Source organism: Podarcis erhardii (assembly GCF_964252035.2).
Source record: "Podarcis erhardii genome assembly, chromosome: 13".
In the NCBI taxonomy this organism is placed as follows: Eukaryota; Metazoa; Chordata; class Lepidosauria; order Squamata; family Lacertidae; genus Podarcis; species Podarcis erhardii.
In genome coordinates, this window is record NC_138502.1 from 17,386,511 (window position 1) to 17,404,142 (window position 17,632).

Sequence of the window (17,632 nt, forward strand, 5' to 3'; positions counted from 1 at the left end):
CTTCCGGCAATCTTAATTCTGGCTAGGGATTCATCCAGCCCAACCTTTCGCATGATGAATTCTGCATATGTTAAATAAGCAGGGAGACAATATACAGCCTTGTCGTACTCCTTTCCCAATCTTCCTTCCAAATTTTGCGCCACTGCTACCATACCTAGGGGAAAGTAATGAAGAGGCTCAGGATACAGGACTCCAGGCAGCTCCAAGTGGGCAGTCTCTTCCAGTGGAGGTTGAAAGAGTTTTGGCTCTGCTTAGTCTTTGTATATTTGCAATTTACACCATAAAGCACCCAAAATGAGTATTGAGTATTCTCCAGCTTTTACATTCTTTGTTCTCTTGAGATTTCCAACCCTGGCTGAAGATTTCTTCCAGTTTTCCAGCCAGAGCTAGGAAGGAGCACGTTCTAAAGAGTTGATAGACAGGAGCAGCAGCAAGGAAGAGAAAGTACGGAGACTCTTTATGTGGGTCAGGAACTGAGCCAGGAAGATGACATTTTTCATATTTGACATCAATTTTTCATATTTGACATCATTTTTCGTATTTGACAGCTTTCCCTTTGCCATGTATGAGGTTCTGCTGTCTGTGTTCATAATATTGTACAACTACTGATTATGGTAAACTTGTATGTGATGGTATGTATTGTGCAAAAAGTGTAGGCAAGTATATTAGGTCAATTGGGGGGAAATTGTGTGGTTGTGATGTGAGTGGCGATTGGATAGGAGTTTTGAAAGAAAGATAAATACTGGGGGGGGGTATTATTTTTGTCTGTTATTATAGTATGTATTTTTTGCTTTGGGACGCAGGTGGCACTGTGGTTTAAACCACAGAGCCTAGGACTTGCCGATCAGAAGGTTGGCGGTTCGAATCCCCACAACGGGGTGAGCTCCCGTTGTTCAGTCCCTGCTCCTGCCAACTTAGCAGTTCGAAAGCATGTCAAAGTGCAAGTAGATAAATAGGTACCGCTCTGGCGGGAAGGTAAATGGTGTTTCCGTGCGCTGCTCTGGTTTGCCAAAAGTGGCTTAATCATGCTGGCCACATGACCTGGAAGCTGTACGTCGGCTCCCTCAGCCGCAACCCCAGAGTCGGCCACGACTGGATCTAATGATCAGGGGTCCCCTTTACCTTTTACCCTTATTCTTTGCTTTTATATTGTAGACCACCCTGTGATCTTCAGATGAAGGGTGGTATAGAATTTTAATTAATAATCATAAAAATAGTAATAATAATTGACCAGCCAGTCATCATTCAGGAGCTTTGTATATGCAGTGGCAGTGGAAATATAGATTTAAAGCACCTAGCAGTAAGGGTAAGGGTACGCAGTACTGACACCTCTATTATTGTTGTTGTTAAAAAGTATAACAACTTCATGGTGAGTACCAGCACCTATTTTTCGGGGGGGGGGGAAAGTTCAATCTAGTGAAGATAACCATTTTGGTTAGAGCTAGTCTATCCATTAGAGTGAAATCTTCCAGTTTCCATCTCATAATATCCTTGCTGATTGTCTCCCACAGTTTTTAAAAATTGCACTTAAGGAATCTAATTAACTATCACTGGAATATGTTTGATACCCAGGTTGAGTGTATGCAACCAGTGGAGGGGAAAAGTCTGGATTATCATTGCAAAGAGCCACATGCAGGACCAGAAGGATTATTTTTTTCTTCTTGTTGTTTCTTCATTCTCTTTTGTTTCTTTGTTTTGCCAATTTTCCCCAAAACAACCAACCAACCAAACAAACAAACAAACAAACAGATATTTTCCGGCCAGCAAGACAGTTGTCACTGTTGAATTGTTTCTTTAAATTTGAAGGTTCATTATTGTTCCACAAGATGTTATTGTTCCACAAGAGCAAATACCGTGACCCAGTTTTACAGCTGTGAAGCAATATAGCAGGTGCTGTTAAAGGTAAAGGTAAAGGAACCCTGACCATTAGGTCCAGTCATGACCAACTCTGGGGTTGCAGTGCTCATCTCACTTTATTGGCAGAGGGAGCTGGGATACAGCTTCTGGGTCATGTGGCCAGCATGACTAAGCCGCTTCTGGCGAACCAGAGCAGCGCACGGAAGCACCGTTTACCTTCCCGCTGGAGTAGTACCTATTTATCTACTTGCACTTTGATGTGCTTTCGAACTGCTAGGTGGGCAGGAGCAGGGACCAAGCAATGGGAGCTCACCCCGTCACGGGGATTCGAACCGCCGACCTTCTGATTGGCAGGTCCTAGGCTCTGTGGTTTAACCCACAGTGCCACCCACGTCCAGCAGGTGCCTTTAAGTTGTGTTAATTAAGCTGTGTCAGCAAATGGGTATAGTATATAAAGAGCAGCACCTAGCTCTCTCAGTACCCTGGTGATTGGGTCATGCTTATTGATATATTATAATGTATAATGTATAATTTTGTTTTTGTTATTAAAACCTAGCTAAAGTTATTTTGAGTTCCTTGTAATGTGTGGTCTCCCCAGCAAGCTCTTTGCAGCGCAACTAATCTGCAAATAGCCAACAGTCACAGCCTTTTATCCTCCATTTTTTCTTTCCTGGTGCTATTTTAAAAATTGTTATAGGTGGGGAGAAATCTCATCTGACTTGCTAACTGGTTCTCTGAACTTGGGTTTGCCCAGGTGTGGTGCTGGACTCATCTATTGCAGAAGCGGGACAGCTGGAGATTAGGCTGGTGAACGGTACAAGTCATTGCAATGGAATGGTTGAATTTGTCCATAATGGCCAATGGGGCACCATTTGTGATGACGATTGGGGCATCGAGGAAGCCACAGTTGTGTGCCAACAGCTAAGATGTGGACCTGCAATATCAGCCACACTTGAAGCACAATTTTGGGGAGGAACTGGACCCATCTGGCTGGATGAGGTCCGATGCTCAGGGGCAGAATCAGAACTCAGTCTGTGTCCTGCAAGCAACTGGGGAGAGCATGACTGCACACATGAGGAAGATGCCGGTGTTGTCTGCTCAGGTAAGTTGATCACTTATGTCAAGCCCTGTTTTGTTTGCTTTTTACATTATCATGTACATTAGAGTTGACCAGAAAATGTATCCTGAATGAATCCTGTGCCTTTTAGGCCAGCCTGATATGCATAATTACCACGCAAAGAAGCATAATTACCTCGCAAAGCCTACATGACCAATGACCGCTCCCCACTTAAAACGGGGGGCGCCCTTTGCGTGGACGCGTGCAGCCCTGGATCTGGAGTGGTCCCATCAGCATAGGCTTTGCCTTCCCTCAGGTGGGATACCTGGAGGTCCCCACCTACCCCAGTGAGTTGTCCAATCCCACCTGGGGGAAGCGTTGCCAGGGAAACCAGGCCAGGTAGGGGGAGGGATTACCTGCCCACACAATAGAGGGTGGATCTTAATTGTTAATCCTCACATCTTCCTCTTTGCGGCGGCGATACCAGGGTTCCCCGTTAAAGGGGTTTCTGAAGGGAGGCTTTGACCGTACGCCGAAAGGTCGTCATTGCTCTCCCCTGCGGCGGCGGCGTAACGGGGGCGGCTATCTCTGCTTGAACATATGTTCTCCAGAGCCAGCCCATCCCCCCCCCACTGGATAACCCTGATGCTCCCTAGGTCAACGCCCAATGCCTGAGCCAAGGTCTACCCACATTTGAAATTTAATAAAGTTGTGGCCAATTTAATCCCATAGCACGTTGTTTAGAGTCGTTATTCCACATGACGGGGGGGACCACTCGGGATCTGGGGACTCCGCCTGTCCACACAATTGCTTTTAAAACCCCAAATCAGAGACCAGTAATAAAATTGTCAATCCCAGATGTGACCGAGTCTTCTCAAGGTTAATTTACTAGCTACTTTCTAGATGGTGATCTTTTTTTCTTTTGAAAGTATTGTTGACAGGTAAAAGGAGAATGAGGGAACAGCTGGCTCTCTGAAGTGGTAAATAAATACAAGCACTGTGCAAGCCCTGCCCACTGATGCGGTTAGAGTCTAGGCTTGGCAATCCAAATTCAGATTCTGAACTTCAAATCTTCAGAACTGCCATTCACTCCCATTCACTCTTTTGGTCATAACTTTTGTTTTTACACTTCTGAGCATTAAATTTGGAGAAACTGTAGTTCTTCAGTATGGAATTAACCCCAAGAACAGTCAAACATAGCCCCAGGGTTGATGTTTTCTTTTTTTAAATTAGTTTACATTAAAGATTTTCTTGTGTTACAAAACAAACAAAAAACAAGGGAAAGTACATATTGCATCTCTATTTTGATTCATATTTTTTTTAACTCCCTTAAATCAAATATAAAAAAAATTACTGCTTTTCCCCTAGCCTCTCTTCCACTTTTCCAAGTCTCCCCTTCAATCTGCCTGAATTCTCAAAGCAAAAAGCCTGCCTCACAGGAAGCAGGACTATTTTTAGCCTTATGGCTTGTCCCTTTATCTTATCCACTGTCCTGCTTTCAAAATGATCATGCAGAAGAGAACTACATCTTGTCTCATGTGCTACCTCTCTCTCTGGAATTTCCTTTCCTCAGGCATGACGTTAGATTCAGATGCTGAAGACTCAAGTCGAGTGGAAATCAGGCTGGTGAATGGTTCAAATCACTGCAGGGGAAGAGTTGAATTGCTGCATGATGGCCAGTGGGGCACAGTATGCAGTCACTACTGGGACCTTGAGGATGCCAGAGTTGTATGCCGGCAGCTGGGCTGCGGAGATGCAAGATCAGCCCTACAGAATGCAGAATTTGGAAGAGGCACTGGCCCCATCTGGCTGGATGATGTCAGATGCACAGGGACAGAATCAACTCTCGGTCAATGCCCCAAAATGCCATGGGGAGAACATGACTGCAGACATGAGCAGGATGCAGGTGTTGTGTGCTCAGGTGAGTTCATAAACTATGAATTGATCCTACATGTTTGTTGGTTTTCACATTATCAGGATTTATTTCAAATATTTACAGCCTGCTCTTCATGGCTAAGAAGGCATCTCAAAGCAGATTACAATTCTGAAAAACGAAAGGAAAAACCCAACATTAGTAATAATAAAGCATAATAATAGGGAAAGTTAGACCCTAGAATACTTTAAAAGATAAAAAACCCATAACAAGTCAAAACAGAATAAAAATTCCATGTGTATGTGTACATATGTCAGGAAATCATCCAAATGTCTTGAAACAAGGTAACAGATGCTTATTTTATTATTTCTTTAAAATATATTTTCACACATACTGATTCCAAAATGGTGCTTATTCCAAAATAAACATGCTTATTGGCAGAAAAAGTAAACTTCGGCCTCCGCCAGACAGTTCCTGGGTTTTTCAGGTTGGATTCAACTGCATACTGGCAAATTCAGGCTGTGAAATTAAATCTGAGTGGGAGAGGTTGTGCTACAACCCCCCCCCCCGCCGCCGCCACCAAAGGATCAGACTTTTTGTCATAAGGAGAATAATGGAAGAATGCACTGGGTAGTTTGAGATGTCATCCAGCTTTCCCTCAAACCAATCAGCATCACTGCTCAATAAACAAGTCATCTGGAAGCACTGTCAACCCAATCAGGGTTGGAAAACTGCCATTTGCTTGTTTTGTTCTTCTCGCATATCAGGAATGTAGAAGCAGGTGTAGAGCATGGAATAGCAGGGGCGGGGTGGGTCAGTGGAGAGAAACACTGTGTGATTCACAACTGATTGCAGAAGGGTGGGCAGATGTATGTCCATGGTCCAAAATTACCAAGCTTCACCAGTGATAAATATGGTTCTTTGGCACATGAAAGACCTTCAAACAGTTTGACTTCTTTTTCTCCCACTCAGTCCTGCAGGTACATTAGCATGGAGGAATGGCTCCACCAACAGACTTCAGCCAGGATAGCTCATTGGAACCTCCACAGTCAGAGGCAGGATACTGGGCATTTAAGACAAAGAATATAGGATGGTCACCACTGCTATGTGGGGCTTGTGAGCAGCTAATGGCATCTAGAGGCTATGGGTGGTCTTATCTGGCTGATCTTACCCAGCAAGCTAGTAGTTATGCCCTTTTAAGCTATCCACTTTTTCTATCCTGATGCTACTTTCAACATAATTGCACAAAGGACAACTTACCACTCCTCTTACCCACTATCCTGAATTTGCTTCACCCAGGTCTGAAGCGTTCAACAGATATTGCAGGTTTAGGCCCCGTGGAAATCAGGCTGGTGGAAGGTCAAAGTTGCTGCAGTGGAAAGGTTGAAATTTTCCTTAATGGTCAATGGAACATTGTTTGTGACGATGGCATGAATATTGAGAAAGCCAGTGCTATATGCCAACAGCTAGACTGTGGAGATGTAATCCTCGCTACAAAGGAGGAACGATGGAGAAAAAGAGCTGACTTTATCACACTAAGAGACAGCATTTGCGCAGGAACAGAATCAGCCATCCATCAGTGCCAAGGAAGGCTTTCAAAAATCTTAAACCCGTGTCAATATGCTGTTCTTGTGTGTTCAGGTAAGTTCATAAACTAAGGCTTGATCTGCACTTTCCCAGTCCCTGAAGGCAGCCATAGCCAATGCTTTGGCAGACCTGTTCCTGTTCTCACAACACAGACCATAATTGTTGTCAAAAATCATACAAAATCACATGACTTGGAGACATATCGAGGGGGAAGAGACTGAGGGCACAGAATTGTCCTTTATGGCAGGGCTGCCATCTTGCCCTCAGGATCATGGGTGCTCACCGCCGCAACATGCCTGCATGTTGTGTGTGTAATGTCACATGCAAGACTCGCAATGTTTTATCGTCTCTGCCACCAGCAAGGTACCCTTTTTCGTGGGGAGGGGCTCAGATGCCTCCGCATCTGAGGCCACCCCCCTCCTGGAAAAGGGTGACTCGCTGACTGGCGATGGAGGGCAGAGCTGAAAGACTTGTCTCGGAGGCGTCGCTGCAGAGGCTGGATGGCTGCCCCTCTCCGGCTTTGCTCATTGACTTTGTGGGTGCCCAGCCTCCCACCCCAACCCACCCCTGGAGTTGGCACCTATATGGCATTTTAGGGGAAACAGGGAGCCAGCAAGACTGCAGGCAAAACTCCCAAAGGGGAAAGTTCTCGTGGAATATGGTTGAAGAGAGATCTGACAAATAATGAAGCTATAAATCTAAGAGGGAAGAACCACCATGAATTGCCATTCTGGAATGAAGCACTTGCAGAAAGCATTTCTTGGGTTTCTGTAACCTGCTGGGGCAAGACTACAGCTATCCAACCTGTAACTAAACACACTATGGTTGTTCTTGTTCTTGTTGTTTAGTCGTTTAGTCGTGTCCGACTCTTCATGACCCCATGGACCAGAGCACGCCAGCCACTCCTGTCTTCCACTGCCTCCCGCAGTTTGGTCAAACTCATGTTTGTAGCTTCGAGAACACTGTCCAACCATCTCATCCTCTGTTGTCCCCTTCTCCTTGTGCCCTCAATCTTTCCCAACATCAGGGTCTTTTCCAGGGAGTCTTCTCTTCTCATGAGGTGGCCAAAGTATTGGAGCCTCAGCTTCACGATCTGTCCTTCCAGTGACCACTCAGGGCTGATTTCCTTAAGAATGGATGTGTTTGATCTTCTTGCAGTCCATGGGACTCTCAAGAGTCTCCTCCAGCACTATAATTCAAAAGCATCAATTCTTCAGCGATCAGCCTTCTTTATGGTCCAGCTCTCACCTCCAGACATCACTACTCGGAAAACCATGGCTTTAACTATACGGACCTTTGTTGGCAAGGTGATGTCTCTGCTTTTTAATATGCTGTCTAGGTTTGCCATCGCGTTTCTCCCAAGGAGCAGGCATCTCTTAATTTCGTGACTGCTGTCACCATCTGCAGTGATCATGGAGACCAAGAAAGTAGAATCTCTCATTGCCTCCATTTCTTCCCCTTCTATTTGCCAGGAGGTGATGGGACCAGTGGTTTTTTTGATGTTGAGCTTCAGACCATATTTTGCGCTCTCCTCTTTCACCCTCATTAAAGGGTTCTTTAATTCCTCTTCACTTTCTGCCATCAAGGTTGTGTCATCTGCATATCTGAGGTTGTTTATATTTCTTCCGGCGATCTTAATTCCGGCTTGGGATTCATCCAGCCCAGCCTTTTGCATGATGAATTCTGCATATAAGTTAAATAAGCAGGGAGACAATATACAGCCTTGCCGTACTCCTTTCCCAATTTTGTTTTTTGTTTTTTAATAATATTTATTACTTTTAAACCTTACAAAAGAAAGAAGAAAAAGAAAAGAGAAAAAGAAAAAGAAAAAGAAAAAACAATACATTACAATATACACAACGCAACATTAACACATTAAACTAAACAAAACAGAACAAAAAGTTTAAAAACATACATCATACCATTTCAATGTCTTATCCTTCATTCCCTTGTTTCCTCGACCTCCTCTCACCTCCCTTTTTGTATTCCAATTCTATTAATTGTTTCAGCAATTTCTTTCCATCTTTCTCTATTTTCTGTCTTATAATTATCTTGACTTATTTTAACCTTATTTTCCATTAATACTATAATACTTATTTATGCTTAACTCCTTCTAACATTTCTACTAAAGCCATATAATTTCATTTCAACATTTTTCTAACACTCATTAATTTTACAATATTTCTATAAATAAACTTTAAACTTTTTCCAATCTTCTTCCACCGTCTCTTCTCCCTGGTCTGGGATTCTGCCAGTCATTTCCGTCAATTCCATATAGTCCATCAACCTGGTGATCTTCTGTCCGAGGCTCTTAACTCTTTTCCAAGTCCCTTCTGCATGTCTTCTTCATATTTATACATGCACTTTACTTTGTCTTCTGCTAATCTTGTTCTTAATTTCCTTCCTTTGATGCTGAAGAGCAGATCTCAGGGAAGCTCCGACCTAGCAATGTTTTTATTCCTTCTCGACAGGTCAGCCAAATCTCCGTAGTTAAAACTAAAATCCAAAAGATATTTCAGGACGTGTTTCAAAATTTCTCCAAATCTGAAGGTCCCCACAACTCCCATCTCCTCCTGACCCAGGTCCAGGTCCCAATGGTCAGTAAATCCCTTCATGAGGGGATCTATCCAATTTTCCTTCTCCAGTCCAAGCAGGGCTCCAATCCTCAAAATCTGACTTTCTCTGAATTCACTCATAGAAGGCAACAACTTATAATCATCAAATTGCCTCTGTAAAACTGGGGCTCTCTCCCTCTCCACTTGTATTACTTTAGGTTCAGCAACAACAACTTTCTCCCTCGCATTCTCCACAGTTTGCCATATCAAAATAGATTCCTGTGTCGATTCCTGAATAGTTTCTGTATAAATATTCACTTTTTGTCCAAAATTAGTCACTTTTTGACCCAAATTGACAATTTTAATAGTCATCATGTCCATCTTCTTGAGGAGCTGTTCCAATGAATCACTTATCTTACAAAATGCAGTCACTAAGGCTTCTTCTGTCGACATTGTTAAACAATCCAAGGTCAATCCCTGGTTCTCACAATTTTTTATCTTGCAGCTGGAAATCCCCCCAGATCAACTCCTATAACAGCTTCAAAGGCTCCCTCTAGAGGGAAACAATTTCTATTTGTATCAATCCTTTTAGGCACAGTTCAAGCAATAAAATTTGTTTCAATTTTCAGTTACTTTTACTCCTTTTTAAACGCAGAAGGAGACAATGGAAACAATGTATTTCTCTTATTTAACTAGCTGTCAACAACAATGAACTTTCCCAAAACGTCGGTCTTGCTAGCAGCCCGTTTCCAGGTTCAGAGCGGTGGTAATTTGACTTTCTTCCCTCTCTCCTGCAGGCTTACACGATCCAAAATCCCCCCCCTCTTCTCCTGCTTCCGGGGGGGGGGGTTAATGATTTTAGCCGATGGAAGTTTAATCCTTTACAGAGGACTTTCCAAGACTTTAGCTTACAAGCTCTTTGCTTCAATCTATTTATAAAAGGGGAAGGCGGACTTCCTGTTTAGAACCTCCCCGTTTCGGTGCCAAATTAAGACGTTTAAGAATCCAATTTTCCGTTCTACTCACGGGTAGTTGTTTAGAATCAAATTGTCCACAGGAAAAAGTCAGCGCTCTCCGGCAACAGCAATGCGGCTTCACTCCGTGAAAAAAGCAATCAATTCGAAGCACTGCGCTGCACACCCCACGTCGGTCCGGATCCCCAAAACCGGGTCTCCCCGCGAGTAGGGGAGGCGCAAAAGCTTCTCCCACCTGTGATTTTAGTGGGTCTCCGCCTTCGCCGTGGCGGCCAGACCCTAATTTCCACGGAGCGAATTCCTCCCGATCAGAGGAATTCCGCCATTGCCGGAGGCGCCAACCCCAATTTTGAACCAATCAGTTGTTCCATATCCAGTTCTAACTGTAGCTTCTTGTCCCACGTAGAGATTTCTCAGGAGACAGATGAGGTGATCAGGCACTCCCATTTCTTTAAGAACTTGCCATAGTTTGCTGTGGTCGACACAGTCAAAGGCTTTTGCATAGTCAATGAAGCAGAAGTAGATGCCTTTCTGGAACTCTCTAGCTTTCTCCATAATCCAGCGCATGTTTGCAATTTGGTCTCTGGTTCTTCTGCCCCTTCAAAATCCAGCTTGCACTTCTGGGAGTTCTCGGTCCACATACTGCTTAAGCCTGCCTTGTAGAATTTTAAGCATAACCTTGCTAGCGGGGTGAAATGAGTGCAATTGTGTGGTAGTTGGAGCATTCTTTGGCACTGCCCTTCTTTGGGATTGGGATGTAGGCTGATCTTCTCCAATCCTCTGGCCACTGCTGAGTTTTCCAAATTTGCTGGCATATTGAGTGTAGCACCTTAACAGCATCATCTTTTAAAATTTTAAATAGTTCAGCTGGAATATCATCACTTCCACTGGCCTTGTTATTAGCAGTGCTTTCTAAGGCCCATTTGACTTCACTCTCCAGGATGTCTGGCTCAAGGTCAGCAACCACACCACTTGGGGTATACGAGATATTCATTTCTTTCTGGTATAGTTCCTCTGTGTATTCTTGCCACCTCTTCTTGATGTCTTCTGCTTCTGTTAGGTCCTTTCCACTTCTGTCTTTTATTGTGGTAATCTTTGTACGAAATGTTCCTTTCATATCTCCAATTTTCTTGAACAGATCTCTGGTTTTCCCCATTCTATTGTTTTCCTCTATTTTCTTGCATTGCTTGTTTAAGAAGGCCTTCTTGTCTCTCCTTGCTATTTTTTGGAAATCTGCATTCAATTTCCCGTATCTTTCACTATCTCCTTCGCATTTTGCTTGCCTTCTCTCCCCTGCTATTTGCTATTTGTAAGGCCTCGTTGGACAGCCACTTTGCTTTCTTGCATTTCCTTTTCATTGGGATGGTTTTAGTTGCTGCCTCCTGTATAATGTTACGAGCCTCCATCCATAGTTCTTCAGGCACTCTGTCCACCAAATCTAAATTCTTAAACCTGTTCCTCACTTCCACTGTGTATTCATAAGGGATTTGACTTAGATTGTATCTTACCAGCCCAGTTGTTTTTCCTACTTTCTTCAGTTTAAGCTTGAATTTTGCTATAAGAAGCTGATGATCTGAGCCACAGTCAGCTCCAGGTCTTGTTTTTGCTGACTGTATAGAGCTTCTCCATCTTTGGCTGCAGAGAATATAATCAATCTGATTTCGATGCTGCCCATCTGGTGATGTCCATGTGTAGAGTCGTCTCTTGTGTTGTTGGAAAAGAGTGTTTGTGACGACCAGCTTGTTCTCTTGGCAGAACTCTATTAGCCTTTGCCCTGCTTCGTTTTGATCTCCAAGGCCAAACTTGCCAGTTGTTCCTTTTATCTCTTGACTCCCTACTTTAGCATTCCAACCCCCTATAATGAACAGAACATCCTTCTTTGGTGTCATTTCTATAAGGAGTTGTAAGTCTTCATAGAATTGGTCAATTTCAGTTTCTTCAGCACCAGTGGTTGGTGCATAAACTTGGATTACTGTGATGTTAAAAGGTCTGCCTTGGATTCGTATCGAGATCATTCTATCATTTTTGAGATTTCATCCCAGTACAGCTTTTGCCACTCTTTTGTTGACTATGAGGGCCACTCCATTTCTTTTACGGGATTCTTGCCCACAGTAGTAGATATGATGGTCATCCAAACTGATTTGCCCATTCCCATCCATTTTAGTTCACTGATGCCCAGGATGTCAATATTTATTCTTGCCATCTCATTTTTGACCCCATCCAACTTACCCAGGTTCATGGTTCTTACATTCCAGGTTCCTATGCAATATTTTTTCTTTACAGCATTGGACTTTCCTTTCGCTTCCAGGCATATCCGCAACTGAGCGTCCTTTCGGCTTTGGCCCAGCCGCTTCATCAGCTCTGAATCTACTTGTACTTGTCCTCCACTCTTCCTCAGTAGCATGTTGGATGCCTTCCGACCTGAGGGGCTCATCTTTCAGCGTCATAACTTTTATATGCCTGTTGCCTTTGCCCATGGAGTTTTCTTGGCAGGGATACTGGAGTGGCTTGCCGGTTCCTGCTCCAGGTGGATCATGTTTGGTCAAAACTCTCCACTATGACCTGTCCATCTTGGGTGGCCCTGCATGGCATAGCTCATAGCTTCTCTGAGTTATTCAAGCCCCTTCACCACGGTAAGGCAGTGATCCATGAAGGGGACACTATGATTACCTATGTTCTAAGTGATGTAGTGATGAAAGGTGTGGGTTGTTGTTTTTTTTAGTTTTTATCTATTGGTCTGCTGTGAGTAGTGTATATAGCAAAAGGCTATATTTTTAAGTTTGCTATGGATATATTTCTATGTCATGTTTTCTGCTTAAAAGCCTTCTAAAAAGCTCACAAAACAGTATTTTTAAAAATTCCACTAAAGAGGATGGGATGGGCTCCCAGCTTCAAGCACTGACTGATTGGATGGTGCTGGAAATTTTTAAAAAGCATGGACGTTGGTCTGGTCCAGCGACACGGTGGTCACTCCCCTTTTTCTCACCCACTTTTTATATCCTGTTGCTACTTTCAGAATGGCTATACATAGGATGAATTTCTGTAATCCCATTTCCTCACCCACTCTCTGGCATTTGCTTGACCCAGGTGTAGCTTCAGACTCAGATGCTGCAAACTCATCCCAAGTGGAAATCAGGCTGGTGGGAGGCTCAGGTCGCTGCAGTGGAAGGGTTGAAGTGCTCCTTCATGGCCAGTGGGGCACTGTATGTGGTCACGGCTGGGACATGGAGGATGCCAGAGTTGTATGCCGGCAGTTGGGCTGCGGAGACGCAAGATCAGCCCTACGGAATGCAGAATTTGGAAGAGGTACTGGCCCCATATGGCTGGATGATGTCCGATGCACAGGGACAGAATCAACTCTCGGTCAATGCCCAGCAAGGTCTTGGGGGGCACTGAACTGCAGTGATCGAAATGCTGCTGCGGTTGTGTGCTCAAGTAAGTTCATTATCTGCATTACTCTCGAATAAGAAGCCTTGGGAAGAAGTAAGGTTCTTGCAGCACTGTTGTCATGGACTGACTCATACCCACCAACTGCCCCAAGCGTAACTGGTGTGGTGGCACTGGGCACAGAGCTTCTGGGGCTGTGCAGCAGGTGCCATCACTATTACATCCAATAGAAGGCGAGAAGTTGGGGAGGCGGACTTCGGCCTCACAGGGTGCCACTGAAATTTGAGGCTCCAGGATATGCAGCTGAGCGGGGAAAAGGAGTGGGACTGGCAAGGCAGGGAGTCAGGCTTGTGGCTGGCTGAAGTGAGCCTTGGTGCAAGGAGCAGGACGACTGCTGCAGGTCTCTCACTTCATATGAGCCCTGGCTCCTCTTGTTGCACTAATTCTCTCTTGGCTGCAATGCACTCCATAGGAATAAATACCTTTGAACTCAGTGTGACTTTCTGCTGAGTAAACATGTTACACATTATAGTGTGATGGTCTTCCCTGGCACCAATCTCGGCAAGTTTCCCAACAAGCTCTGTAAACAAATTTGAAAAGGGTTGTTGGGTGGCAAGAGAGCTGGAATTGGGCAAAAACCTCTGACATCATTTCTTGCAGACTTGTAGGTGTCCCTCAGCTTGGTTTTTTGGCTCAGCTACATCTGCAAATAAAACGTTTTGAATGTGTTGTAAAGTGCAATATACAATTGTGACACTAGATGAGCTATAGCAAATTCAATGCATTTTTCAAAACGTTTGAAATGAGAGTGTTAAAGTGATTAGTGGGAGGTAGGGAGTGGGGAGTGGGGGGGGGACCCTGGATTATATTCCCACATGCTAGGAGTGGAGAATGCTATCTGCTGTGGGGAAGAAATAAGGTAACGATAACTTCCAGATTATTCTAGGCTTCAGTCACGACCTGTTAAATTTTGCCATGTTCCACCCAATCACCCACCTGACCCTAAAGAGTCTGCCCTGTTCCCACCTGTCCCCAGGGTCCACCTAGGGGAAGTTGGAACTCTTTATTTTAATTTACAGATTCATAAACTATTCCACAACAAAAAGTTACCGAAGCAGTGTCTAATAAAATAAGATAAAACAAAACATTAAAGGTTACAAACCCAGTAAATGGAGACTGTGTGTGGTATTCTACTGCATTTTACTCAGAGTAGATCCACTAACATTAAGATGACTGAGTTAGGCCCGTTAATTTCAGTGGGTCAACTCTGAGTAAAACTTTATTTACACCACCCTATGAAACCATTTCTAAAATTATACAGTTTTTATTCTCTAAAATGACTGGGTCAAGTGCATTGTGGAAAGCCATTTAAGTAAAATTTTTGAAAAGGTGCCAAATATCAAATTGTTAGGTGCTTTTCTGATTTCAGCTGACCCCTTATTCTAGAGGGCTGGAGCTGCAGTATGAAAAGCACAGTCTCACTCTCATCTGAGGTGTGCAGTCGGCAGGCAGGGAGATAGGTATACTCATAGGTAAACTGGTCCCAAGCTGCTACTGGCTAATATATGCTAATGCCCCTTTTTTCATCTGAGAAATGTTGGAGAGTAAGCTGGCTGGATGCAGCCCCTTCCCCTGCAGTTTGTCTTCTGACAAGTCCTTTTTCTCATTGTGGACTGTGGTAAAATTATGCAATTAATTACATAAGTTATGCTGCCACTATATTTTCCCACCTCATTCATTTTAGTGCAAAGGAAATACAATGGATTTGGGGAGCAAATGCCACCAACTGCATCTTTTGGGGTCTGAAAGCAACAACAGAGAATAATGATTGTATTTGCTGGATTTATCTCCATTCTGGACATGGGATGAATCAACAAATATCTGCAATTGCTGCTTCTGTTTCTATTTTCATTACAACTGACTAAAATCCCTAAGTGATCTTCCCCTCCACCTGCATGAATTTTAATATGATAATTTACCTCTACTAGCAGCAAGACATGCAGGCATTTCTGTAGGTTCCTTCCCTGGATGTGTTACTATAAGTCTTTTTTGTTCCATCAGAGCTTCGTCTCACAAATGGCTCGAGTAACTGCTCTGGACGGATTGAGGTGTTTCACAACCAGCTGTGGGGGTCCGTTTGTGGCACTGGCTGGGATTTACAGGATGCCAATGTTGTTTGTGGAGAAATGGGCTGTGGAAATGCCTTAAGAGTGCAAAGTGAATCTTGGTTTGGCCAAGCATCTGGTCCCATTTGGCTGGAGAAAGTTAATTGTACAGGAGAAGAAACATCCTTCTATGATTGCCCCAGAGGTCCCTGGGGAGAGCACAACTGCAGCCACAGCCAGGATGCAAGTGTGGAGTGCTCAGGTAAGGTTCTCTCTTAGGAGTCAGTGAATCCTCTGTAGGGGGAAGTTTGGAAAATCCCAACTATCAAGTTCAAATTATTCTGGGATGTGGGTGGCGCTGTGGGTTAAACCACAGAGCCTAGGACTTGCTGATCAGAAGGTCGGCGGTTCGAATCCCCGTGACGGGATGAGCTCCCTTTGCTCCAACCCTGTTCCTGCCAACCTAGCAGTTTGAAAGCACGTCAAAGTGCAAGTAGATAAATAGGTACCACTCTGGCGGGAAGGTAAATGGCGTTTCTGTGCGCTGCTCTGGTTCACCAGAAGCGGCTTAGTCATGCTGGCCACATGACCCAGAAGCTGTACGCCGGCTCCCTCGGCCAATAAAGCGAGATGAGCGCCACAACCCCAGAGTAGGCCACAACTGGACCTAATGGTCAGGGGTCCCTTTACCTTTACCTTTATATCCAATTCTGCCAAGAAATTGGTGCAAGATACAAGATTTAAATATATGGATATTTAGAAGATGAATACACGGACACGCTTTCACACAGTCGTACTTGTATAGAGAGTTTGTGCACAAGTGTTAAGGGTAATCTGTGAAGAACCCCATACCCTTGGGTATGTCCTGGGTCTTTAATTTATGTGATGCCTTTTTGTTCATGGGACCTTCCTTCACGAGGTTGCTTCACACTTTATTGAAATCCCCTGGACAACATGGAGGCTTCATGAGAGTGAATCACCCTAGACATGTTAGATATCTTCCTTTGCCTCCTTTCTTTTGCCTTGTGTCCCACCTGAAGGAAACATCTTCTGTCACTGAACCATATTACAGATGTTCACATGTTGCATTAAATGAGTGTACACAATACACAATAGTAGAGCTGTAAAAACCAGCAAGTGTGCACTCTTTCACACAATCACTCACACATGTGTAGAGACAGTTTTACCTGTGATTCCCTCCTGGGGATGGGTGAGCCTGCTGTTTTGACTTTGGGGGTGAAGGGGTCCCCCAGGGCTGCAGGGGAGGTTGCCTGGGAAAGGGAGAAAGGGCAGGGGAGAAGCCCAGACAATAAAATGGCTGTTGGGCTGAGAGCATCAATGGCACCTTCTGGAGGCAAAATTCCTGGCTAAGCACCCTGAGTTTATGAATCCTTTCGTGCATTAATTAGATTTAAGCCTGTTGGTTATATGAGCCTGATTATCACACAGAAACAACAGATGTGCCTTTCAAAAATTCTAGAACCACCAGAGGCCAGATTGGTGAACGGCTCAAGCTTTTGTTCTGGAAGGGTTGAGGTGCTCCACAACCAGCAGTGGAGGACAGTGCGTTCTGTTTCCTGGAATCTGCGTGATGCCCAAGTAGTGTGCAGGGAAGTTGGCTGTGGACCTGCTTTGTCAGCTGAGAAAGGACCTCACTTCGGAAGAGGACATAGCCCCTTCTTGTGGAAAGATACATTCTGTTTTGGGACAGAAGCTGCTCTCAGATACTGTCAAAAAATTGACATATTCCATGAAGCAATTTTTGAAGACTATTTTGAAGACTATTTTGAAGACTATTGGAAAGATGTTGGTGCTGTGTGCTCAGGTAATGGGTGTGAATGCATTAAAGGGTGCCATACTGTGGACATAGAAATTGGGTATATGTTAAATCAGTCTGTCTCTTTTGTTGGCAGCATATTGGTATTGGTAGTCATGAGAAGGGAGAAGAGATACAGTCCACAATGCATCTTTCCTTTTTCCCACATCCCTCTCTCCTTTCGTGCTTATGTCTGATGCAAAATCTAATCTTGTACCTCTTATACTTTCAAAGGGTGGATCTTTGAAATTTAAAGGGTTTTTTTTAATGCAGTGGTGGGGAACAACTGACACACAGGCCATATGCCCTGCAAAGGAGAGTTTCCTCATACAGGCCACATCATAGGTTTTTGCTTGGAGGGAAATCTGCTAATGGAATGAATAGTTTTTCCTCAAGACTAAATGCTGTGTTTGAAAGATTA

General features: G+C 44.1%; 1 protein-coding gene across 1 annotated transcript in view; it reads left to right on the forward strand.

The window, feature by feature from the left end:
* LOC309327818 (scavenger receptor cysteine-rich domain-containing protein DMBT1-like) overlaps nt 1–17,632 on the forward strand; it is a gene marked incomplete at its 3' end in the record, with an annotated part of 38,558 nt that overhangs the window by 1,321 nt on the left and 19,605 nt on the right. The window contains exons 2-7 of the mRNA XM_081837339.1: nt 2,612–2,959; nt 4,488–4,835; nt 6,087–6,428; nt 12,991–13,338; nt 15,352–15,657; nt 16,876–17,220. Coding sequence (XP_081693465.1) covers nt 2,612–2,959; nt 4,488–4,835; nt 6,087–6,428; nt 12,991–13,338; nt 15,352–15,657; nt 16,876–17,220 — 2,037 coding nt within the window. The remainder of the gene's footprint in view (nt 1–2,611; nt 2,960–4,487; nt 4,836–6,086; nt 6,429–12,990; nt 13,339–15,351; nt 15,658–16,875; nt 17,221–17,632) is intronic.